This window comes from Glycine soja, chromosome 18 (assembly GCF_004193775.1).
Source record: "Glycine soja cultivar W05 chromosome 18, ASM419377v2, whole genome shotgun sequence".
Classification (NCBI taxonomy): Eukaryota; Viridiplantae; Streptophyta; class Magnoliopsida; order Fabales; family Fabaceae; genus Glycine; species Glycine soja.
In genome coordinates this window covers 8,362,272-8,389,070 of record NC_041019.1, presented here as the reverse complement: position 1 = coordinate 8,389,070, position 26,799 = coordinate 8,362,272, and the positions used below count along the sequence as shown (strand labels likewise).

The 26,799-nt window shown below is 31.6% G+C and overlaps 1 protein-coding gene and 1 pseudogene across 2 annotated transcripts; both read right to left on the bottom strand.

Annotated features, from left to right (window-relative positions):
* Positions 1 to 1,269: 1,269 nt before the first annotated feature.
* LOC114396863 lies at positions 1,270 to 4,463 on the bottom strand (annotated as a pseudogene).
* A 1,854-nt stretch (positions 4,464 to 6,317) lies between these two features.
* On the bottom strand, positions 6,318 to 19,913 carry LOC114396146 (protein ENHANCED DOWNY MILDEW 2-like). 2 transcript variants are annotated; one of them, XM_028358036.1, is made up of 20 exons: positions 19,748 to 19,913; positions 18,826 to 19,284; positions 18,644 to 18,740; positions 16,511 to 16,570; positions 16,232 to 16,377; positions 15,982 to 16,078; positions 15,774 to 15,872; positions 15,112 to 15,359; positions 14,933 to 15,025; positions 14,322 to 14,846; positions 13,982 to 14,129; positions 13,794 to 13,895; positions 12,792 to 12,884; positions 10,662 to 10,703; positions 9,958 to 10,068; positions 8,864 to 8,935; positions 8,646 to 8,764; positions 7,985 to 8,048; positions 7,419 to 7,867; positions 6,318 to 7,175 (listed from the first exon to the last, which is right to left on the bottom strand). In XM_028358036.1, exons 2-20 carry the CDS (start codon positions 19,242 to 19,244, stop codon positions 6,719 to 6,721), a joined length of 3,441 nt encoding a protein of 1,146 aa, XP_028213837.1. In that variant the 5' UTR covers positions 19,245 to 19,284; positions 19,748 to 19,913; the 3' UTR covers positions 6,318 to 6,718. The 2 variants fall into 2 exon arrangements, with proteins under 2 accessions (XP_028213837.1, XP_028213836.1); XM_028358035.1 differs by having other exon boundaries at positions 6,318 to 7,867; positions 19,748 to 19,912.
* Between the last annotated feature and the right edge of the window lie 6,886 nt (positions 19,914 to 26,799).

Genomic DNA, 26,799 nt, shown 5'->3' with positions numbered 1-26,799 from the left:
GGTTTGTTGTGAGTGCAAAACTTGATGCTCTTCAACATTATATATAGCCATGTCCGTAGTAAGAGGACAATTGATTAATATTTAATATTCTTTGATTCAGCAAGTTGGATGTATTGTTAATTTATAAAGTAGTTATTTATTCCAATGTATTGAAATATTCCATTATGGTTGTTGAACCAATTAATACGAAAACGCCAAAGTAATATTGGTTTAAGTCATAATATTTTACATTTCCACGTTGAAGTATCATCCACGTTTGAGTCATAGATATGACCAGCGCTAGTTTGAGACAAAGCTGAACGTGTATGCCAGCACTGAATTTGCCATTGTTAATGTTAATTATTTGTCACCATATCCATACCATATCAGGCTACCCAATATTTAAATAAGTACGACAACTAATTATGTTAGAGAAAACTAATTATTCGATTCAAATGATGTTTGTCGGTTATATTTTCTAAGGACATATATTTATTTTATTTACCTTGCAAACATTATTTTAATTTATAAAATTATTTCTTCTTATTTATTTAATCACAAAAATCTCATTATTTTTTTTAAAATTTATTTATTTTTAATTTACTTTACGAAAAATTGAATGTTACATTCTCCATTACATGCCACCCATGACCAGTGATTAATAAGTTTGTCCCATGCATTGATTAATAAGTTTGTCCCATCCTTTTTAATAAGTTTGTATTATGTTTATAATATTTTTAAAAATTATCCTTGTAATTATACTTCTCTCAAGTCTAATAGTTTGTCAATACTTCTCTTTCTTCTTTTAATGATGGATATTTTTAATCTAAAAATAATTAATGAAAAAAATATTATAGATTGAGTTTTATAAAATAGAATAAATATCATTTTAAAAGTCTTATAAATAAAAATGGAGACAAAATAATTAATTTCAACTAATAGAAAATAGAGGTTGGATCGCCTTAGCCTTGGGTCGACCCTGCCATTGCTAAAAAGAGTAGGGAAAAACTCTTTGAATACCTTTAAACCATGATCCGGAGTAAAAGATGGCTTCCTTCAACACAACTTGAGTGTCAAATAAATGTTGCTCCCCTAAAGACGATCGAGTTTGTTAGGTTCACACAGTGAACCTCCTGGGATTCGAGGTTCAGGAATGCCTCCTTAGAAGAGAGAAAGGGAGAAGAAATTGCTTTTTTTTATTCCTTTCTTGCATGGAGACGATGATATTTATAACATGCCATAACAAAAACAACCTCAGCACTATGATTCTAACAGAGTTACCCCTGCTACCTACCTCTCCCTGTTAGAGTTTCCTCTGTTTCCATATATTCCAAACCAAAGCAGCCCATACAACTCACCATCTCTCACCGTGAACACCATTTACTGTAATATATAAAATTTTGACACTTACTATTGATTCTTCTTAGTTGTTTTATAATTTGAGTTTTTTTTATCTAGATCTGATTTTGCTTTTTTATGTAATTTATCTTTTGTTTTCTTGCTGTTTATAGATTTTTTTTCATCAGATATTTGTTATAGATCATCATTTCATGGCTCCTCGAGCTTTCCATGGTTTTTTTTTAGGTCAAGTGTTTTTTCCAACCCATTTGGTTGACACTAATCTTACTGATCAATTTTTCCTCTTCACTAGTTACTTTGTATTTGTTGCTATTAATCTATGCATGCTTAGTGCTTGATTAATTGTCTCTGCGCTTAATTTACGTTCATGCTTAATGATCAGTTTCATTCATGATTAATTGGTGTATGTGTTGTTTAATCGCATAATGACAGTCTTATGTTAATTTTCGCTTAGTAATTTAATTTAGGGTTGGATTAAGTGGTTGAACTGATTAAAGATAAATTCTCGTAACCTAGGATAAGAGACTTGTTTGTGAATCAAGGGAAAACATGTTTTAATTCTGTTATTTTCTAATTCAAATTTGTTTGTTGTTTAATTTACAAAAACAAACAATCCCCAATTCGTTAATGTTTTATTATTATCTGTTATGAATGTTTGGTTGATCATTGCTCGTTGGGAGACGACCTAGAATCACTTCCTAGATACTACATTTTTAATGTTTATTTGATTCGGGTACGGCCTCGATCAATAGTATATAAGATATGGCTTAAGTAGACTAAGATGAAATTATTGTAGATATATTTTTTAAAAAAATATTTAATATAATTATATATTCAAAAAATTGGATTAAAAATTGTTAATTTAACTAATAATAATTTTTGTTTGGCTATATTAGTGTAAATCATCTCTAATCCATACATTTTTTAATATTATGCTCTTTTTATTTTTTTTTTATATACTTTGTGCTTTAACGACTTGAATTCAATATGATTTTGTTTATCAATTATTTTTTTATTTGTACATTACTTATACGAAATTTTATTAGTTTCTTTTTTTAGTTAGTATTTCACTTGGTTTTAAAATAATTAATTAATCAAAGACATCTTTAAGCAAGTTTTTAAATAGGCTCGTGGGCCAAGCCAGACCTTTATGTAAGCCGAACCGAGTCTTAAAAAAAACCTATGACAGGTAATGAGCCAAGCTCAAACCTTACGTATTTAACTCAAGCCGAGCTCAAGTCACTGAGCTCAAGCCTAGTAAAGCTTGGCTTGTCTTGGCTCATTTCCATCCCTACTCACTGTGGATAATTGTCGTTAGTCCAAGACAATTTCACACATGAAAAAGAAAAACACGATCCTCCTATTATGTTGATTATTTGTGTTAATCTAAAGATTATTTTCCATGCATTTAGATTTAAAGGAAATATTTAACAATAACAACAACAACAACAATATATATATATATATATATATATATATATATATCACAACATAAATTATTTGATTGATTTAAATATTCATTTAAAATATTTAAATATAAAACATTATAATCGTATTTGAAATATAATTTTATAGTTTTCAGAGATCCTTTTATAATATAATGGATTTATATAATATTCTTTCGATTTCTCATTTATTGTTCTATTTAACCTTTCAATAATTCAACACAAACAATTGATTTATCAATGGTGATTTATTTAATAAATTAATGGTTGAATCTTTATGATTAGAATAAAATAATCTTTAAATTTATTCAATCAATCAAATATTATTATTTTAAAAACACTTTACATTTTGATTCTCATTAAAAAATTATAAAAATATAATATAATTCTCAATATCACGTAACTCTTTAATTTTTAGAAACTTATTATATAAATAATTTTAAAAATATTTATGATCAACTAAAAAAAACTTACTTATATATGTGAATCATGATTCAAGGACTCATCATTTTAGTGTGTGAAAAAAAAATTCCCTACCAAATGCTCCATTCTATTTACACATTTATTTTATTTTTAGAAGTATAATGTTAAAGCTAATGATTATATTGTTTTTCTCTTGTAAAATATAATTTTAATTTCTTATATATGTGTAAATGTCAATAGTTTTATTACTCAACACCAACCAAATAAACTATAATCCATGATAAAAGAAAATAGGTTTGAAAAAAAAATTAATTTAAGAAGTATGAGGCACCTTCCGATGACCGCCAAGAATGCCACCACAAGCGGTCCTAACGCAACGAGATGCAATCGCCACCCACGACGGAGCATCACCTTCTTCGTCGCCATCTCCGCCGCGGTGCGCACACCGTGAAGCACAAAAAAGCACATGACTTCCCACGTGAGAGTCACACGTGTGAGGTAATAGTATATTAACTCATGCATGAGCCATGACACAAGGAACGTGGCCAACATGGCACTTGTCATGACACAAGAGGAACCCACAAAGCATATGAAAATACGGTATATGGGGTAATATATGGTGGGGCATAGAATACGGATAACCATGAGATTCCACCTATGACCCCAAAAGTCTTGAAGGGATGTGGAAAGGTAGAGTTCATTGAATTGTGGTTCAATTTCAAACCCTAAAAGGGTTCGAATTGAGATAGCACTAAGGGCTAACACAAGTTCTATGCCAAGGTACATGTGACAGCAATAGAGGACTAAGATGAAATGAGGGTGCAACTTTTCTCTATAGTCATAAGCACGTATGATCATTGCAAAAATAAGCATTTTTAGGAGCAAAAGCCATTTTAGATTTTGGGTGTTGTTTGTGTGGTTGTTTTTGGTTGGTGAGTGTTGTTTGGGGTTGATGGGGAGGGAAGCTATGGGAATGAAATGGAGAATGTTTGGGGGTGATAGGGTAAGAGGGCCATGGTTGAAGGAGAAAAGAATGAGTTTGAAAGTGTCAAGCCAAACGAGGAAGAAGGTGGTGGGGCCACCTAGGTGGAAGGAAGAGAGGTTGAAGGGAAGGGTGAGGAAGAGGTAGAGAATAGGGAAGAGGGAGAGAAGCCTCATGAAGCCTTTTGGTATTCTAGAAGCTATGTAATAACAATATCATAGACATGAGATGGTTGTGAGCCATACCTTGATGAACCTCTCAACTTCACCATCCATGATTGATTTTCTTTTCTTCCCTTTTTCTCTTTCTCTTTTTCTTTTTTGAATCTAGGTGGTTGTAGGTGTAAGAAATGTCAAGGAAAATGATGACTAGTGTTGGTGGATCTAAGGATCTCTCAAAGGTGGAATACAAAAAAGGGAATTGTAATTTTGATGGAACCCTGATTGACAGATCCAATTTTTGACATCAACAAACTGGATAACCAATTTGGAGCTCTACGAAATTGGGGAAAATAAAATGATAAAGCGGACTTAGAGAAAGAGATGGAAAAAACAACACCACAATCTTGAGAGATTGACAAGCTGGGATGATACGTCATAAAGAATAATTTTTTTATAAGAACTTAATATTTCACATAAGAATCAAGATAAACACTCTTTTAATTGTGTCTAATACGAAGTTTTCATCAAAATTGCCAACAAAGTGGGAGTCTTTTTATAACTCCTACTAATAATCCTAAATTATGTCCAAGGCCCAATAATTAATCTAATAACTAAAAGACTTAAAAATAACAATAAAAAAGCTAGCAGTCCATTACAAATCCAAAAATTGGCCCAAGAATGTGATCAAAAATGAAAATAAATCATATTCTAAAAGTTGACTATAATAAATAAATTTCACTTCTCCTCCTCTTTTCTTCATGAGAGAATTTAGTCTCTTACTAAGCTCTTGAAATCTATTACTCCTTGTTAGTAATTGGTTCATCCATGTTAAGTCTACTTAAGCCAAACTCTTCCCCCTTCGATAGTCTTTTTATCAAATTTTTAATTCACTCTTTTCTTTACGATAATAGGTGATAAAAGAGACTTTTGGATGCAAATGGGGCATGTTGCTTAAACTATTATTTATTTATTTTTTTCATGAATCCTATATCGCATCGCAATTTTTATTTATTTAGTAGTGTAGCTCTAAAAATAAATTAGTTGTAGTATTTAATATTTTAATTTTCTTGCATTTTCCCCCTCAAATTTTTCTCTTTTTTTACCCATTACAATGATTATTACACCAATCACCTTTCTTTCTTTCTTTCTCTCACGTAGAAGTTACCCACGTAACTTTCAAACGTAACAACTTCGATATTTTTCCGGCCACCTCATTTGCTCGGTCGGAAGAATATATCAAGCTATCGTTTTCTCTTTTTGGAAAATGGGGAAGGTACGTAGAAGAGTAAGGAAGAGGTGATAATTAAAAAGAACAAATAAGAAGAAAAAGCAATTGATGTAATAAATAATAATATAAAAATAGATGAAAATATTGTTTATTAATATTAACTCCCGTTTCTTATTTAAAAAGGTTGCTCGTAATCTGCAACTGCTGGCTTAGTGGCTTTAACTCCATGAAATTGACAACTACTAAGCAACCGTCAAGCTTATGGTAGCGACTCAAAAGAAAGTATGACGGGGTATTCGATAACAAATAAAATTGATGAAGCAATTAATGCTACAGATCAGTTATATTTATAATCAAATTTGATTTTTCTTAATAAATACTTATTGGCTTAAGAATAAAATTATGTGGCCTTAAAATTTTAGGCATTCTTTTACTGTGCTAGTTACTGACTAGTGTAAAATAACAGTGGGAAAATGTAATAGATGAAAATTAAAATGAAAAAAAAAAAACTTGAAGAACCCTTGTATATGTGCAAAATGTTAGGAGTTGGTGGTTGAATAAATGAAAATTAAAATAAATTACTTCTTTAGTTAAATTGTGATGTAAAATTGTTTTAACTATTGACATTCTTAAAAAAATACTAAAATTTAATTTAAAGATGAAATAATAAATTTTAAGAAATATGTTGTTGGGAAAATAAATAAAACAAGGTAGTTTGAAAATGTCAAACACTTGTAGAATAAATGTGGTAGTAGTGCAAATTGCACTTCTAAAAGAGAGAACAGATATGTTAAAAATATCCCATGACCGGCGAAGAGAATGAATGTCTTAGTCTACATTTAAAGGGAATGTTAAGGTGTCTAATTGAATAATGAGGAGTGAAAGCCTCATTCTTCAAATAGTGAACTCTGATTTATCATATACTTGTAGGTGGTACAACGTATCTACCCACTCCAAGGTCTTGCATATACAGATCACCAAAAAATGAAAAAACCTAAATGTTCTTTAGGAAGGAAATAGAGACCGAAGATTTAGCATACAGCATACACCTAAAAAAAAAACCCTATGATTTCTGCAGATTAAGGCATACAGCATTTTTATGCAAAAGTAGAAGAGGAGAACAAAAAAATGGACATTCAAACTACCCATTGAATCGGTCTGCTGAATTCTGGCGTGAATACATATGGTGAGAACCAGCTGCAAAACCTGGCATCCTACTCCCATATCCAGGTGGGAGGGCACTACGTTCAAAAGCACCGTTTCTACCAACTATAGCAGGTTCGTCTAGGCGAGACCCCAAAGGATCCATCCTTGCATGGTTTAATTCGTCTAGGCGAGACCCCAAAGGATCCATCCTTGCATGGTTTAATTCGTCTAGGCGAGGTGCATATCGCTGCATGGCTGGTGTATTCATCACATAAGGCTCAGATGCTAAAGCAAGGGCTGGATAACTTGGCCCCATGTGGTGGCTATTAGCAGGATCATGCACAGATAGATAATTACTCATCACAGAATTAGGATTCTGAATACCATAATGGCGAGTCTGTTGCCTTGTCTCTAATTCCCTAAGGTAGTTCTCATCCTCCCTGACATAGGGTCTATATCCGATGCTATTGGCGATGTCTCTTGGAAGGCTGCTATGGTGTTCACCTACATCTGTAATCCCAGAATCATAAAGGGGATTGGCAACACTTGGCCAATTTTGGGTCCCGCTATAGGCTGCTCTAATCCCCCCCATTCGTGAGGAAGAGGTGGGCTCCAAATGCCTATAACTTTTATCACCAAGCTCATAATCAGGAGGTGGCATGTCAGGTCTGAGCTGAAAACTTTCAACTGAGGATCTCCCATCAATTGGATTGGGTGGTGAGGTCACACCTAGTCTTCTTCCATCGTTTTCCTCACTTCGTTTCCTCTTCCATGAGGTCTTATCAGCCTTTCTCACCATATATTTCTGTCTCTCTTGACTCTCTCGATCAACATTTCCATGTGGTGAGCATCCCGTCTGGCCCTCATTGATAGGTGCATCAGTCAAATTCAAGATATCATGACCTGGCATGCTATCGAAACCAGAACTATCATCCAAAGTATGACTGGCCGGTGATTTTTCTTTATCAAAGCTTTCAATTCTTAACAGCCCCCGCTGGCTGATAAAGTGACCATGCTTCCGAGCTATGGCCTTATGCTTATCAGTCCAATCAGGACGACTCCAAAGGTAGAGCGGTGGTGGCTTTACATTCCACTGATCTATCTGCCTGTCGTTTGCATCAACTGATCCCGGTAGATAAAATGACTTAAGACAAAAAAGGACAAGAACAGGGAAAAAAAATAAAGACAACAGTCAGAACAATACAGAGTATGTATCAATCAAAATACAAATTACCACAAGATATTATTAATATTTATTTACCTTGCCCAATAGAAACCTCTTATCCTCCCAGACAAGATCATAAGGCGACCGTTTCTCATCTAGCCTATATAATAAGGAAACAAACATGAAAAGGCAGAAGATGAACTGCCTCCTCCAACCAAGGAAGCAACAACTCCAAGGTAGTCTTGGCAGGTAGGGGTGCTCATAGTTTGGTTGTTTAAACAACCATAACGATAACTAATAAATAACTAGATTTTAAGTGGTTATAATAACTATAACCATAACTAGTTTTGTATAACTACTTATAATTTGGTATAACTGGTTTTTGATTTTAAAAACCGATTATATAACCGTTTATGAATATAACAAGTTATATATAAAACTAGTTACATAACTGGTTATGGATGAATAAAAATAAGTTATTTGAAATAACTATTCTATAAAACTGGTTATTTTATAACTATAACTATTTTTTTTTTTAAAAAAAAAAAAGTTATTTGAAATAACTATTTTTATAAAACTAGTTATGGTTTTATAACTACTTTTATATAACTGTATATTATATACCTAGTTATTGTAAGTTATAGTTATTTTTTAGAAAACTAACTTTTTTGAGCACCCCTATTGGCAGGTTGAAGTGAAGGAAAAGCTTATTTAACTCTCTTATTCTTGAAAACAATAACAAGAAAAAAAACATTACCTCTCTGTTTCGGGTGGTACTATGAGAATTAGGAGCTTGGGTCTAAACTCGAGAGCTTTATCTATAAACTTGTTAGCCAAAGCTGCCTTAAGTCCAAAGGGGGGATTAAGGCCCATGATCTGTTCCAGATGCAAATGAGAAAAATAATGCAAGAATTACGTGAATCGGTCATGTGGATATGCATACATGGCTCAACCATTAAAATAAGTGATTCATACCAACTGTGACCCTGTAGGCAACTCCTTTGTTTGGATAGTCATCCAATCTCTCATCTCAAAATTAAAATCATTCTGTAAACAAAACAAATTCAGCATAAACAGACAGAAAAATATGATAATCATAAACTGAATGCTTATGTATTCTGTAGTTGTCTTCACTAACCCAGTTCACTTCACAAAAATGTATAGTGAGGTGTTTTACAGCCTATAAACTATTACTAGACATCAATTAGGCTTGAAACTACACACACACACACACAGAGACTTCAACAGCATTGATATATTCCTGAAGAATATGGTGGCAAGTTACTAATAGCTATATTGTACACCCACCCACACGCTTCAACTTCAATTATATGCATTTATTGTTTAAAATAATTGGAAACTTTATTTTGACAAGAATCAAGGACAATGTATTTTCACAAAAAGACTCTGAAATTTGACACTCAAAAGACACATCTTGACATGTTATGCTGCTGAGTGCTGGCCCTATAGTACATCAAATTCATCTCAGAAATGACTGTTAGCCAATTTTTTATGCAATAGGTGATTCCTCATCCTGTTACTCGATGGTAAGATGATCATTATCAATGTTGATAGAAGAACCAACATTTAAAAAAAAAAAAAAAGTAAATCAAAATGTCATACATACACTATACGAAACCAGGAGCTTGAGTATTCTAATACAAAGGGTCGCTAGCAAATAATACAGAGAAGACAATTGATAAATTGAAATGATACAACTGGATGCATGTTGAAAACCTCTGCCAACTTGTCAAAGATTGTTAGCTAAAATACGCCAATACTATCAAAATTTAACAACAAAGACAGCAAACTTGTTCCTACTAGGTGGGATAGGCTACATAGATTAAACAATGCCATAATATCCTATTGTAAATCATGTCCATGGACAAACTAGTGACCTCTAAGTCCTTCTCAGTATTTCACCTATAATTTTTCTCAGTCTCTCAATATTTAAATGGAAATAAATCTGTCAGTTTAAAATCAACAATCACACATTGCAGTGGCAATGAGCAAAAATTGAATTATAAAAATTAGAGTAATAAGTTATAACAACTTGTAAAAGTAGTCACCTTTGTTGGAAGTAAATCAAAGTTTTTGTATGAGCATCTCTTCCCAGTCTCTTCAAGCTTTTTGTTCATAAGAATGCTAAAGTCATTAGCACCACAACAGAAGTCCACAATCTGACCACAATGTAACTATCCCCAGTCAGGTAATCAACATTAAAATTAGTAGATGATTAACAATGTTAAGAATACCATCCACCACCAGATAATAATGTATATCACAATTTCACAAGGAAAAACTGATCTTTTGCTGTACAGAAAGTAGAAACGTCAAAAAAATTCAGGCAGATCTATAACAGTTGCATTTGTCAAAAACAGAAGAAAAGATTAAGCATCTTCCCTAAAATTTCAAATAAGAAAGAAATTAACATATTAAAAAAATTATCTTTCCTGATGCAAACAAAGGTCGAGTCATGAAAATGTAGATATTTCAGAAACCTGCATCATTCAGTTCCCTCCAATTATTTAGCAAAAAAAAAAAAAAAAACGAATTAAAAAATAAAATGCCAAAAGGATCTTAGAAACTAAAACAGCCCAATGTAAGATCTGTTTTATAGTTTGAGAAAATATTAGTATTTTCATGAATGAACAAGCTTTTGGAGGACTATTTTCACATCACCTCAGATGACTATAAAATGGTACAAACAATGGCAAAAAATTGTGTAAACAAAGACAATGAATTAAGTAACTATATCAATATCAGTACTTACTGTATCACCATTCTGAACATACCAATGGAGTTTATCAACAATCTGAAAATGTAAAAACCATTATTTAAGCAATGCTTGATGGGTGTAATTATGGCAAGACAGACAAAAAAGAAATTCATTACAACAAAACATAATGTCAGTCATATCAAATGTCATGACTCATGAGCATAATCACTCTCCAAATGGCCTTCCAGATTTTCAATAACCAAACTCTAGGGTGGCTATATTGTGAACAAGTGCAATATTTTATTCAACTACTAATGCATTTCAGAACTTTGACAATTTTAGTGATGTTACAATAAAGTTTAAGTATTGAGTGCGTTTTGAACGTGCTTTTATAAATATTTAAAACCTCTGAAAATCCTTACACCAGATAGCTTATTCATAAAAGCCATTTTAAACTAAGGTTCAATTGCTATAACTTTGAGCATTATGACAATATCCTCAAAGATTGTGGTCTGATAATATATTTTCATAAACTCTTTCAATCATGTGAAAATTCTTATAAGCCGCTGTAAAGCCAACCAAATAGTTATAGGTGAAAACATAAGTTCATCCCTGAGGGTCAAATATATTCTTGGATTCTAAATTGAGCTTTAGCTTTTGCTTCAAGTGCACAGCAACAGGTCTAAAGCTGGTATTTTTACCCAATGTTGTCAAAATCAAGATTTTATGTAGGATCAGGAGTGAGGTCAAAGATTGTAAATCATAGAAGGTAACTGGATTATAAATAAGATCCTACTAAAAATTTAAAATTATACTTGGAAATATACAAATACATAAAAAATAGCATACATATTGAAAATAACCTGTTGCTTCAAGGTTATCAAATCAAAATTCAAATCATGAATCGCCAAGATAATTTTTGAATCCTGAATCATAATTTGTATTAAAGCATAAAATTCAAAGCAAATGAAAAATAGCTTAAAATATATCTTACTACATGAACATAATCAAATTTAAACCCATCAAAATAATCATTAATCTGTTTACCACTATTCTGTGACATCGGCCTCACCTAGAAATCTATAACACATCCAAGTCTGTCCTAACTACTAGATCTATAATACTCTTCAATGAAAAAGGAGGATAATAAAACTAGTTTTTGTATCTTTCCAACACAGCAACACATGAAGATGCAAAAAGACACAATAAAGAATGTGTGTGTGTGTGGAAGCTGCTAATATACTCCCACTTAGAAAATAGAAGGTGTATATTAGCAGCCTACACCATTTTGATTGGGACCAAAAGACCATTCTTTTTTCTTTTAAAAAGGTAAATAAAGTTATGGATTTAGGTAATTTTGTCATTTCAGTTCTTGGGTTGCGGTCTCTTCTTTAATTTTCTCGCTCCATTAAACTGCTCAATCTCCTCCCACTCTCCCTCTTTCTTCATAATCAAAATATACTGGCAGAAGAGAAACTAGACACATCTATGGAGTAATAACACCAATTCCTCTACCAACAAATTCAGATGGTGCTTTTATTTTATTTTTTATCAGCAAAGATAATATTTTATATATACTAAAAGAGTACCAGAGGTACTAAATTACATATATTTAAGTACCCAGAGTAATGATTCCGATTCAGACTGAATGGAGTCTAGATTGGAACCACAGCCAGGGTATAGACATACTAGTAAAATGTAGTGGCATTCTATGTTACTAATCTTTACTTATACAAAATTGCTGCTCTAAGGTTACTAGTCCATAGATTAAAATGCAATGAAAAGTCTTTGTCCATATGCCTCAGCCATGTCCAGATGGTGCTTTTATATATACAAAAATAAAACGGTATTTTGATGATGGGTTTCTCGTGCTGCTCCAATTCTATCTCTCACAATAAATAAGGCCACAAGGTGAAAATGATTTGACCCTCATTCCCTATATTGGCTCTAACCAAAAAAAGGTAAAAAGGGTCTGACTAATTCCAAGATGAAATTGTTTGTGCGGTAAAAGAAAAGAATGGTCTTTTGGTCCCCATCAAAAAGGCATAGGCTGCTAGTAGACACCTTCTATCTTTTAAGTGGGATATATATATATATATATATATATAATGTCAGAGAGTACAGGAATCTTACAGAATAACTAAAATAAAATAATAACAGAAAAAGTTGAGTAAGAATAAATACCCCTTCCAGCTTTTCAATTTGTGTAAAATGGCGACCAAACGATGTGTACCGATTACCATATAGAACAGGTGCAAGATATACTTTCAGCTTGTCCTACAGAAGATTCAGTTAATAAAGCTGTGACAACTGAACTGAATCATTTATACTACTTTAAACAATGCACTATCGTATATTATAAATATAGGAAAATAAAAGTCTAGGAAAAAATTTATGAGATATGTAACAAGACATGACATAGAACAAGTTAAGACTTAAGATCAAAGAAGTTTTTGGGAATCTTGCAAGAGCTACTCGTTCTTTTTTCTCTGACAGATGGTCAGAACTTCATCTGGGTTCGAATCCTACTAAAAGATCTACGAGAAATCAGAAACTGTTGAAGAAAGAACAAAAGAGACATCTTGTTCTTTCTAGGGGATTGGAAAATAAAGAAATAGTGAATGCATTCAAGATAATTATGTACTCGAATAAGAAATTAAAAGAATTCACTGTCAATTCAAATGAAGAAAAAATTTTATTTCGAAAGGATATCAATTGCTAAGATTCAAAGAAAAAATTATTATTTTTATGAATACACCAAGGAGCACTTTGGGTTAGGAATATAATAATCAGATTTCGAAATCAAATAATGCCTCATCTATAAAAATTGAAATATTTTGAAAAAAAAACTTTTTTTTTCAAAAGGAAATCAATGGATAATCTTGGTCCTATTGAAAATATCAGTCTAATCGAAGACCCTAAAATTTTAACTGATATAGATAAAAAAAATTCATCATTGGAATGATAGTGACAATTCTAATTACAGTTATTTTGATTGTTTAGTAGGTGCCTGTAACATCCAGGATTTCCTATCTGATTAAACTTTTTTAGTTAGGGATAATAAGAGGAATAGTTATTCCATCAACGATGAAAGAATATCATTCAGTAAAAAATACTAGAGAGGAATCAATATTTAGACACTTAGAACCAAAATCCCTAGAAAAAATTGAAAAAATAGCAGAGTACCTTCCACTTAAATATCTGGTTTAGAACATCAGGGCCACAAACAGCTTCTGCATCCCGAATATTGTGCCCGTCCTCTAGCATCCTTAGAGCTGTTCGAACAGCCTGAATACACAAGACATAATACCTAAGCTCCAAACAAACTCTGAAATAAACACCATAGAGTAATAAATATAGATAGTGATATGTACCTCAACTGAGCCTTCCAATTTCCCCAATGTAATGGTCTTCTCCACAACACTTTTCAACGAGTGAGTATGAGTAGCAGCAAATTTGTGCTCTTTTATAACATTCTCCAAAGTAACCGATGAAGTAGCTTCTTTAAACAAAGCCAACAATCTACATCAGAAGAAAACATATCAACAATGTCATCATAAACAACCATTAAAATAGCTTGAGTTTCAAACAAGAATCTAATAGAATTTTACTGTTAATGGTAAACACTATAAAAACAACCTTAAAGGAAAAAAAAAAAAAACAGCAACAGCAGAAAATAACCAATCCAAAAGTCAGACAAGGAAAAAAATTCACCTCCTCTTTGAATCTGCATCTAATGCGGGCAATGTGCTACTCAGCTTTTTAGTAGGCTTAACAACCAGGGTATTTTTGGCTACATCATCAGCCTCATTACCAGAATTAATATGCTCAGAACTGTTCTGCTTTAAAGCAAATAATTTTGCACCCAATGATGGCCTGTTTTCTGCACCGTCAGACTTTTTGGTTTCCTTTGAGATTGTTGACCTCTTATTTTCATTAAAACATCTTGATGCTTCGTTTATTTTCTTCCTTGAAATATTTGATCTAGAAATCTTTTCAGACTTCTTGTCTCCAACTTTCCCAGAAGACATTTTACCAGGAAGTTTAGAAACTTTAGCAGTAGCTTTTTTGCCAAATAAATTTTTTGAGTCAATATTGTTCTTGTTCAATATAACTCTCTCTTTGGTCGCAGACTTTGCATTCTCCTCTGCATCAATTTCTCGAACAGTAGCTTTAACATTGGGGAACTTTATATGATCTCTTATAGGAGTCCCAAGTTCATCATCGATCTCATGTTCTCTGGTTTAAAGAAAGGAAAAATATATTACATGAGGTTTAGAAATAAAAATTGGAGAACAATAGCACCAGTATACCATAACACTTACAAACAATATATAAGAATGCGATTGTTTGGTAAAAGATCTTCCCAAGCCCTTGTTATAATATCTTCATCCTCTATGTCATCAAAAGCAATCTCTCTGATAAGCAACTTAAGAATCAGCCCTCCATACATTAGAATAATTAAATGAGTACTAGCAACACAGGCAAAAAAGAAAGAAAGAACCTTGGCAAACATTTGCGATGATACGACCTGGGGCAACGCCTACAAACAGCAAATTGAAAATCATGTTTCTTCTTGTCTTCCATTTCTTTACATTCACAGCAATAATGAGTAGGACAAGTAAAGGGTCCCCCCTCAGCAATTTTTTCCTCAAGCTCCTTTGGAGCATCCTCAACTATCCCATGAAGTAACTTTGCAACACAATGTGGATGATAAAAGAAACCACAGGTTGCGGAAGCGCATTTGAAGACCTAAAGGAGAAAAACCAAATGACTTTTAGTCCCATACAGAACAAAGAAGCTCCAGGAAAAGCATCATGTTTCTAAAAATTGTTCATTAGTAATAGTAGTGCCATGTCTTAGCACATGCAGTGTGCATAAGGATATTTATGTCTTTAGCACTCTCTGTAATCTGTACTACATTTTACTGCAGCCTATTTACTGCATATGAATTACAAAAACTTACACCCACATTAGGAAAGATTTTCAAATTTCTCCTATTTTACACAGTACCAAAGAGTGAAGTATGCTAAAAAGTTATTTCTCCTCAAAAAATAATGGATACATAAACAACCAAGGAATGGGTGGAACTTCATACAGCTAGGAAAAAAATATATCAATGAAATGATCAACAAGATCAGCCCATTGTGTTTCACATAGTTATACCTCAGCACCAGAAAATTTATCAGAACAGCCTAGTGTGCCACATGCAAAGCACTGATGTTGATTATATTCACAATTCTTACAGTAAAAGTTCTGGATCTCCTGCAAAATTTTGTCACAAGCAATCAAATTTCTACCTGAGCACACAATGAAAAGGTAAAAAGAAAAATAAAAGTCAAATAAATATGAAGAGAAAATAAAATTAACATACATCAACTTCCTTCCGGCTAAAACCAAGAGAGGCACAAGTAGATTCTTCACCATCCTCCTCATTAGCATGAAATGACCTCATGCACTTTCCATCGCAACTGCATTTATCATTTAATAACTTAATTATAAGAAAAACCATTGAGGCCAGTAAAACTTATAGAATATTCTCTAGAAATTATGTAAAAAAACCTAGATACACAGCACAGAGAAATTACACTACAATAAAATAACCCACAAAAAAAAAAACATACCACAAAAGTTGACCACCATTGTCACAAATTGCACAAACAGAATCAAACAACTCATCCTCTCCATCAGAATCTTCACCAAATTCATCAATCATATCATTGTCAATATCATCAATTATAAATCCAGGTCGTGCTAAATCTTTAACTTCCTGAAATCAATGAATTACATTTTTAAAATAATAATACAAATAATACATGTGACATGAATAAAATCAAGTAACAAAAGAAAATATATCAAAGCCAAATTATCTTCAAGGAAGGAAAACTAAATATGTAACAAACCTTGTCAGAAGGTTTTTTAATCTTCAGCTTATCCTTATCTTCCAGAACCATGAGCAAAAGCTGTTTAAATCAAATACTAGTCATTGAAGCGAGGCACGCATGTTGATACAAAAACAAGAAAAGGAATTAAATATTAAATATTTTTTCTTAAAAAAGAAAAAATTAAATGCCTAATTGAAAGCAGTGTTATCAATTGCGGTAAAAGGCAGAAAGCCAATAATCTGCTATATCATATAACAAATAGTGTCATGGGCATATAGCCGAAGTCACATTATGGTTGAAATATATATGATATATATATCAATTATATATGTTTGAAAAATTAAGTTGTATGCAAATAAAAATAAAATACATAAAAATTGGCATAATATTAACTCAAGTTCAATTGGCTGGAGACTCGCTAGAGATGACAAGAGGATGCAGGACGCATACCACAACCACAACATTGATAGCAGCCGGAATAGTGGACAGAATCACAATCGCGGATCTGAGAAATTTCGCTATGAAATAGCGCTATAGTGGCTATTTAACAACAATGATCAAAATAAATCAAAAGGGCAAGTCAAAGGATAACTAAATCCTTATCCTTATAACAAAACCAAGGAGAGAGTCAATCTAACATAACTAAAGGAAAGCAAATTTTAAGGGTACAAAGTAGATGCATCATCAATAATTAAATATAAGGAGCACATATTAAGTATATGAAAAAGGATACTAAATTACTAAGAGAGAAGGAAACAAGGAAAGATTTATAAGATAAACAGAGATGAAGAAACTACCAGTGCATTATAATACACAGTATTATAGAAAAGTATTGAGATTGTATATCATCTAGCTTAATGATGCATGCAAATCACTTCATGAACTTCATATTCTTGGCCTAGAAATCTTACAAATTCATCAATTATATCAAATAACAACGAAAAATCATGTAATTCCCATTCAATTTAAATGAATTCAAGAGTCAGTCCAGTATAAGCTATGTTAGTTATAGGTAAGAGTATCTTGTCTAATGACTAATATGATTATAATTATAATATAATAATGGATATGACAATTTTCTAAAAATTTATGATAGAGATAGAGGAGAGCATGTCAATAAAATACTAATTCAAAGTAGACTTGCATAGGAAAAATAACTGTATAACTAGTCATCCCTACAGTCAATTCTAAACTAACAAAATATAACCATTGAAACAATAAGCATAAATCTTCAGATTCAACAAAGATGTAATCCAAATCAGAGTCAAAGAAGTTTCTCCAGATTCAAAAATCAAGTCTTTTGTTTTGTCATCAAAAGAAAATGCCTATGCCAACATATCTTCAAAAAAGAAGTTCCTTGTTAAGGAAGCATTCCCTCTTAATGTTTTAGGACTTCTATATTTCCTTTCTTATTTGCATTCAGCCTTTCTAAATGGTTATTCGTCCTGTAATTGCACATGCGAGAGAGAAACATGGAAATACCCACAAAAAACAATGAAAAAAAGGTCATACCCTCACAAAGAAATTAAGCATCTCGTCAGAACAGTGTAGGAACAAGCAGAGGAGGAAGTGCAACCTAAAAATTTAACTGTGACACTGGCAAAGAGAAGCACATAATTTGCTGCTGAAGGGGGTGCAGGGAGGGAATTATGCTAATTACATAGTTTTTATTCATTTATTCTCGCCTAAAAACATGCTGAAGTTAAAAATCAAAGCAGTTAACAAGCCTATTTACATTTCTGAATTCCACCAATTAACAACCTCATCCTTCATAGACTCCCTTGATAGATGCCACCACCACAACATTGAAAATCCACTTCAAAAATGTAATCCTACTTTACCTCTTAATCCTAAATCTTTTACTGGAACTTGTCAAAGGGTATGATTTTGTATAATAAGACAACCTGTTTCATTAAACTAAAAATAAAGGCCAAAAATAGCTACAGATGATTTTTCAAACACATCTAATTAAATCCATTTGGTCTTGCATCTAATGTAAAATATAAATTTCAAGATATGACAAAAATATACCAGTATATTTTGAATCAATATTCCCCAAAGGATGTTTCGGAAGAAAAAAATATATCAAATGCTAATTTCCTAGTTCACCACCACAACATATTTGTTAAAGACTTGAAAGTAAATACAAACCTTGGACTTTGCTAAGGCAGTGTCTCTTTTGGCAGCTTCACCCATTAAAGTCATATGATTTAATAAATCATTTTGCGAAGGCATAACCTCATAAGATCTGCAAATAATTAATTTGCAAAAATGTCACAATATGTACTTCCACAACAATTAGGAGAAAAGAACTCCAGAACATTGAAAATTACCTAAACTCCTTATTCTTACTCAAGTTATCCCACACAGACTTGGCAGACGAGTCAGGATTCTTCTTCACATAACTCAGGAAGTGAATGGTGATCAAAATAGTCCTTATTATGGTATCCTCGTAGCTCTTACGAGGCTTCTCGAGTTTAATCCATCTTCCATCCTTTGATAGCACCAATATCTCTGGCCTCACATAGGAAAGATCAAACCTCCATGCAACAACTTGCACGAAAAATTTCTGCAGCCCATTATCCACAAAACCGTGCAAGAACACCTGCATTTTCTTGCCAACTGGACTCTGAGACTCACTCCACTGAATCGGCAACACGGAAAAACACACAGGCGCATCTTTGTTGTCTTCAAAATGGTAATTCGACACAGATAGTGGTTGAGCCTCTCCCTCATCATCTGAAGATGCCATGTCCCTTCTTTTTAACCCCTCAAAACTAACTACACAACAACTAAGCACCAAAAATACAAAAAAAAAAAAAAAAAACTGTTACTTTGTATATAAAAAAAATACATCAAAGAGTAACACCAAGATTTTAAAAACAGTCCGCCACCGCAATTGTGTGACCATCAGCTACATTTGTTCGCAAATGAACGAGACGAAACGAAACCGTAACCGCAATTTAAAACCTTAACAACACTCACAAGTCACAACAAATTCAACTAACGAGTGAACTAAAAATGCTGAATGCGAAGAATATTTGAATGTACAATCCACTGGTGATAATCAAGAGAGACAATAGAAAACCAAATTTAACGATTCCGATAAAAGAGTATTCAATAGAAAATGCGATAAACTAAGGGATATATTATGATATAATTAATTATAACCGCGAAATACAGAACCCTGACACGGTGCGTACCTTTCGAAAGGAAAAAAAATTGAAGAACGATGGAGAGAAACGGCATGCGTACCTTTCGCGATGATGAACGCAGTGTTGGTGTGAGGGTTCTGGAAATGGGTTCGGGATTTTAGTGGGAGCGGGAGAAAAGAAGAGAAGAAAAGAGGGAGGGAAGAGAAGGGGTGCCTACGGTAAAATGCTGCACTTTCCCGAAGATTCTGACACGGAGTTGAAGCGTTAAAGCGGAGTAGGATCGTCTATAGTTGTGGAAAAAAAATGCATCAATATGGTCCGTTGATTTAATTTGTTATATGATAAGAAAAACATAAAATTGTAAATTTGTTCATTTTATTCGTCTCAGAATTACTTGTTTGATCATTATAATTTAATTTACGAATTTAATCTCCAACTTTGTAATTTCATTATTTTGGTCTCTAACCCTAAAATTAGACATTAACTATTAATTATTTTCCTTGACCGTCACGTGTCATGTTTTTTATTGAACGTTGATCGTCATGTGTCGTGCTTTTACTAAATGTTAATTTTGTAGACCTAATTAATGTCAACATCTAATAAAAACACGACACATGTTAGTCAATATCCAATAAAAAGTGTGACACATGGCAATCAAGCCAAACAATTAATCGTCAACATCCAATCTCGAGATTGAGGACTAAAATAACAGCATTACAAAAAAGTGAGAGAATAAATTCATGAATTAAATTATATAGGGACCAAAATCGAATTCTAAGACAAATAGGGACACCAAATTTACAATTTTGCTTAAGAAAAATTTAGTTTTGTAAATGACTTAATTAAATTTTTCATATATGTGATATAGATCGTTTTCAGAAAATTACCTAATTTTTTTTTCAACCAAGTACCTGAAAAACTTTCAGTTTCATCTTATTATCTATCATTAGTCATCTTTCGTTAAGTGATGACGTGACAAATAGAGTGTCATGTCATCACACTCCATTATTGTCACGTCAACGAAGGTGATGACGTGACAATGAGGTGTCACTGATTAGACGTGATGACATGATATTATCTATCACGCCATCACTTAACAGAAGATGACTAACCGTAGGTAATAAAATGAAACAAAAAAAAAATTCTAGTAGGTATTTGACAAAAAAAAATTAGGTAGTTATATGAAAATAACTTATTTGTCAAGTCTGAAAAACTTATTTAAACCATATATAATTGATGTTTTGCAGTCTATTATCAAAGTACACATGTAACATATTATGTCTTCGCTCACTCTTCCTTCACTATTCTCTATTCTAACCATTTGATATTGTTGGTTATCTTTTAGCTTTGTTCATATATTAACTTTATGTTTGGATGAAGGATTTTAAAATTTCTAGAAAATTCAAATAGACAACATTAATTGTCTTTATTTAAATTTCTTTCATTTTGTAAACATTTTGTTTGGATGAAGCAATCCAATTTCTTGTATTTTAATTTCCTTGTTTGGATAAAGTAATTCAATTTCAATAAAATTCAAATTTTCATTTTTAAATATTTATTTAAAAATTAAAATTTCAATATTGAATAAAAATAAATATTAGTCATTTTTTAAATAGTTAAATATTCAAAATAAATTTAATGCTAGACAATATTTAATAATCAATTTTTTTAATATATAATAATTAAATAATCAAAATAATTTTACTCAATCATTCACGACCTAAAATCATATATCATCCATATTGATGTCACTTCAGTGATAATATTCAATCATTCACGAACTATTTTGCAAATTAGAAGGTCCAAAACAAATAATATAATCAAACAATTTTTGAAGAAACAATTTTTTCTTGCTTTGTAAGGATGCAACTCCTCTGCATTCTTTGTTCACAATAACCTGACACAAAAGAAACAAACAATAGTAGTGAAAATATCACTTCAGCTAGGCATAAAAAAAACACAATTTTTTAATTTGAAAGTTGAAATTGAAAATGTAGACAAAGTGTTACTTACCAAGTTTCATGTGTTAAAACATAATATATTTTCTCATGAATTGGTAGAGCTTTAACAATAGTTTTGGATCGTCAGCCAACCATTTAATAGCTTTCGCCCATTGTTGTATATTAAGATCTCATATCAAAGCTACACTTCTTGAATATTTTTCATCATCAACTTTACCATCCATTTTTCTACCATTCGGTCAAGAGACTTGATCATTTTATCCAAAGAAGTTGTTATTCCTTCTTTTCTTTTTCTCCAATCTTTCTGTTGTGAGAATGTCTGGATGTGTGCCAAAAGAAGTTGAACCTTGTCTTTTTCCTTTTGTATTAGAGTTTGGTTATTCTAAGTCTATTAAACCCATGAATTCCACTTCATTTGTTTCTGTACTCATCGCTTCATCAACAACATCCATAACAGTTTCATCTTCATGACCGGTGGCTCTATCTTTAGCATACAAATCCGTTGTATCATCCCAGTTTTGAAGCACCTTGAATCGAAACGGTTTAGCCGATTTAGGCAACTAGAAAAAAAAAGTCAAATCCAATTTGCTTTGCATAACAAATAACAATATAAAAAAGTCAAATCCAATTTACTTACAGTGCAATTCATTTTCATTCTCGACTGTGATTATGTGCTTCGTACCCACTTTGGTCAAGGATGTCACTTACAATACCATACCACGATCTCCATAATTTGATACAATTTTTCACATTATCTTATGTGACATTAACATTGAAGCTTGTAGACAACACTGCGACCGCAACATTAAATGTCGACATTTTCCAACCTTCGTCGCCCTTGTTGCCTAGATTCATTTGATCTCTCAGTACACCAGCCAATACACGTTCCATCTCCAAGTTCCATGTAAAATAACTTATTGTTTCCTCATAATTTTTTCCTAAAACTTTTCTTTTGCCCGTCATTTTTTCATTAGATGACTTTATTAAAGTTAATGTCACTTATTTTTTCCTAAAACTCTCAAGGTGGTTCATACATTGCAGAATGCTTTCATTTTTTCGTTAATTTGTGATTTTTTTCATTTAGTTGTTTGATTTCATTGGTTTTGTTTTTGACTTGATTGAGTTTCATTGATTTCTTGCTCATTGTGCTTTGTTGTTGTTGGATTTTTCCCGCCAATTCCATCATAAAGAGGCCTCGAGTAGTATACGGCCCTGCACTATAGGTGCTTGTGTTTATTCTTGAATGATGTTTTCTGTTACGACATGAATCAGGGTGTATTGCAAATTTTTTAGGAATATCTTTAAAGTGGGATAAGAACCTAATTAAGGAATAAAGTTCGTTAAGCCAATTTCCAAAAAGTGAATCAGTCGTTGGTGATGTCTAATTTAGGCTAAGCTACATGATAACATGTTGTGAATTGAATATTATCAACCTTGTCTTCCATGCCAAATAGGATCTATACCAGAACATCATTTTCCATTAGTAAGTGATTTAATGGTTCATATGTCCACTGTATATCTATTTATGTTACTGGGTGAACAAACCCTTTGGCTTTCTTGTGAAAGTATGAGATGAACGGACCTAAATTGTGATGAATCTAATATGTTATAATGGGCTGGGATTACTTTCTGATTTGAACTGATATAATTCTTTTTGTATAATTCATTGTGGCATATTTTATGTTTTGTAAATAAATCATGATTTTAGATTATTTTTGTCAATTTAGATCACCTATATAAGATGATTAAGGTAGAAATCATACCTTTATAGGTCATGTCTGGTATAGGATGATAAGATCAGTTGAGATAATGCAATTATCTTTCTTGTGATAAGAGAATGATCTTTGGGAGAATCAAGGTCTTTGAATTATCCCTTAGCTGTTAGAGGCTTCTAACCTTGTGCTTCTAATCCTTAGATGTGAGAACCTAATTAAGGATCTAGCTGTTAATATTTGCCCTGTGGATATTCCTAAGGCTCCTTTTCTTGATGAGATGGTCAGAAACCCAGCTACTTCTTCCCCTGCTAAGTATATTCTTCTATGGAGATTTTTCCACAAGCAAAAATGTCCATAGATGAAGTTCTAGCAATCGGGGGCTAAAATATTTTCTCTGAGTACATCTTGTGCTACTCCTTGAGTCCACTCATCACTTGTTTTTTCATTTCCCTTTTGCTAGTTATCTTTGGAGTTGGCTGGTTGGTAAGTTAAAAAGCACTCTCAGCCTTATCTCCTTCGAGTTGCTTTGATAGCTTCTTGAATACGCAACTACAAGATGTTGCCTTAGTGGGCATTGCCAATACCATTTCTCTCATTTGGTTCGCTAGAAACTCTTTGCGCTTTCAAAATTGCAAGGTTACTCCTATTGCTGCCACCTCTCGTATATTTGTTTTCACTGTTATTCCTTGTAACATTTCTAAAAGCATCATTGGAAACTTTTGCAACTTTATTGGAACATCAATTGCCTTTATTTTTCAATGACATTAAGTTTGTTGGCGCCCAACATTTCATTTCTTCATGTCAAACATAGGTATTAAGTCCTGTGTCAGAATTCATGGCTTTGAATTGTAGTAAAAATCAATTGTATGGAATCCAATAGATCTTGTAAATTATCCACTTCTTAAGTATTCATGTCTTAGGAAACTCTATGCTAAATAGAGGTATACAAGAAATTACCACTCTAGGCCAATTCTAATTTCTAATACAACTGCATTATACCAATAAAATGTCACTAGACCAGTCAAGGTGTGAATGTTGAAATAATTACTTCTAAGCATAGAAATTCTTGTAGTGTTGCCTTAAATTGTTGATGTTGAAACTTTTTTTTTAAAATCTATTGATGATATAGCTCACCCACAAGAATGAATCTATTAAATCATTCCTGGTATAATTTTCTAAGCTACATGCACAATATCTTGTATTTATTTTTTTAATTAGGTCCTTATGAGATCTAATAAAAAACAAATTAGTTTAAGGACTCAATTGAAACACCCAGAAAAAAAAAATCAGGAATCTATTTAAAATGTTAAATAGTTCAGGACCTAATTAAAAGTAATTATGAATTTCTGCAAACCAATATTCCTATCCCTGCAGGTTCTAAACAGGTTGAAGAACTTAACAAAGTAGGGTGAGAACGTTGACATGCAAATGTTGGTAACTTATTAATTACGTCTCTAAATTGTTTGTAATTTTTAAGTAAATCTATAATCTATTTGTTTCTTAATTAGGTTTTTGAATTTATATTTATTTTTTAATTAGGTGCTTGTTGGACATAGTAAAGACCTAATTAAAAGAAAAATACAATTTCAGAAAGTCAATTTAAACAAAAAAAAGTTTGAGAGACTTGATTAAAAATTTGATAAAAATTTAACAACCAACCTATTAAAATGGTATACGTTTACAATATTTATATAATAGTTTAACTTTTATTAGATAAAAGCTGTACTGATAAAGTGCTGCTTACCTTATCTTTATAGAGAAATCATATCATTTTTAAAAAAATTACATCATTGATTAAATTTAAACAATTATGTGTCATTTTCATCCACTTATTAAGCTCTTACATTTAATATTATCTTTATAATCTAGTTTAGTTAATTAAATATGATAAATTCGAGGCTGAGTTATTATAAATTTTGAATATTTTTTTATTCTTACTAATGAAAAAATATTTTATTAATTTAATATATTTCTTATTTTGAATGAGAAATTATCTTAAAAAAATTAATTGGATAAAGTTTCTTGAGTTTATATAAAAGTATATTACATATATGTTCATCAAGTTATTTTAATTAATTTTAATTTTTTTTGACAAGTTTACAATTATTTGATCAAATAAAAATGTTTAAAAAATAATTTTTTTTATTGACTTATAAGATTTACTTTTAAATATAACTTAAATTTATGATTATAATTTTTATTTTTATTTTTAATAAAATAATAAAATTTATTATTTATCATTTTATCTAAAAATAATTATTTATTTTTAATAAAACTCCTCCTATGACAGGGAAAAAGTAAAGAAAATTAGTCACAACAATAATAAAATTTAATTTTTCTTTGACATTAATGTGTTGCATTTTTTTTTTATCAAATTTATATATTTTTTTATTTGTTTAACATTTTAGTCATAAATAAAAATTAAATGTATGTCCATTTTCCTATTTCTTAATATTTATAATTTTTTTCTTACATGATTTATTAATAAATTTAATTACTCAATTAATTATGTTTAATTTAATAAATATTCCAATAAAATATTTAAAAATGGAGTCATATGGGATCTATTAAAACTTATTCCAAAATGAGATCTATTACTAAAGGAAGAAAAATGGGTAAAATTGTAAATTTGATCTCATCTCAGAATTTGATTTTGGCACCCCTATAATTTAGTTAATGAATTTAGTCTCCCAATTTTTTGCAAATCCCGTTAATTCAGTCTCAACCTTGAAATTGGACGTTGAGGGTTAATTGCTTACCTTGATTGCCACATTTCGTGTTTTTATTGGACGTTGACCGTCACATGTCGCGTTTTTATTGGACGTTGACCATTACGTGTCGCGTTTCATTGAAGGTTGATGTTAATTAGGTGCACAAAATTAACGTCCAATAACGCAACACTTGTGGGCAATGTCCAATAAAAGCGTAACACGTGATGCTCAACGTTGACAAATAGTAATCAACACCCAATTTTGAAATTGAAGACTGGAATAACATGATTGCAAAAAAACTGAAAACTAAATTCGTGAATTAAAATATATAAGGATTAAAATTGAATTTTGAAACAAATAGAGGGATCAAATTTATAATTTTGCCTATAAAAAAATTTCTAGAGATCTTCAATCCTGTGAAGTATTATAGACTCTAAAAAAAGGCAAAATTACAAATTTGATCTCCCAATTTATCTCCAATTTAGATTTTGGTCTCCCTTTAAAATTATTGACGAATTTTGTTTTTTTATTTTATCCAATCACGCAATTTTGGTCCCCGGTTCACTGTTACAAAAGAATGTTGACATGCCTAGGGACAAGATTACCAAGATTACATAATTAGATTAAGATGACAAAATTAGTCAATAATTTTATAGAGAGACCAAAATTTAAATTGGAGATAAATTGAAAGTCCAAAAATATAATTTTGAAAAATAAAAATGATGTAAAATCCCTATTTGAAATCCCGAATGGTCTAATCACTTC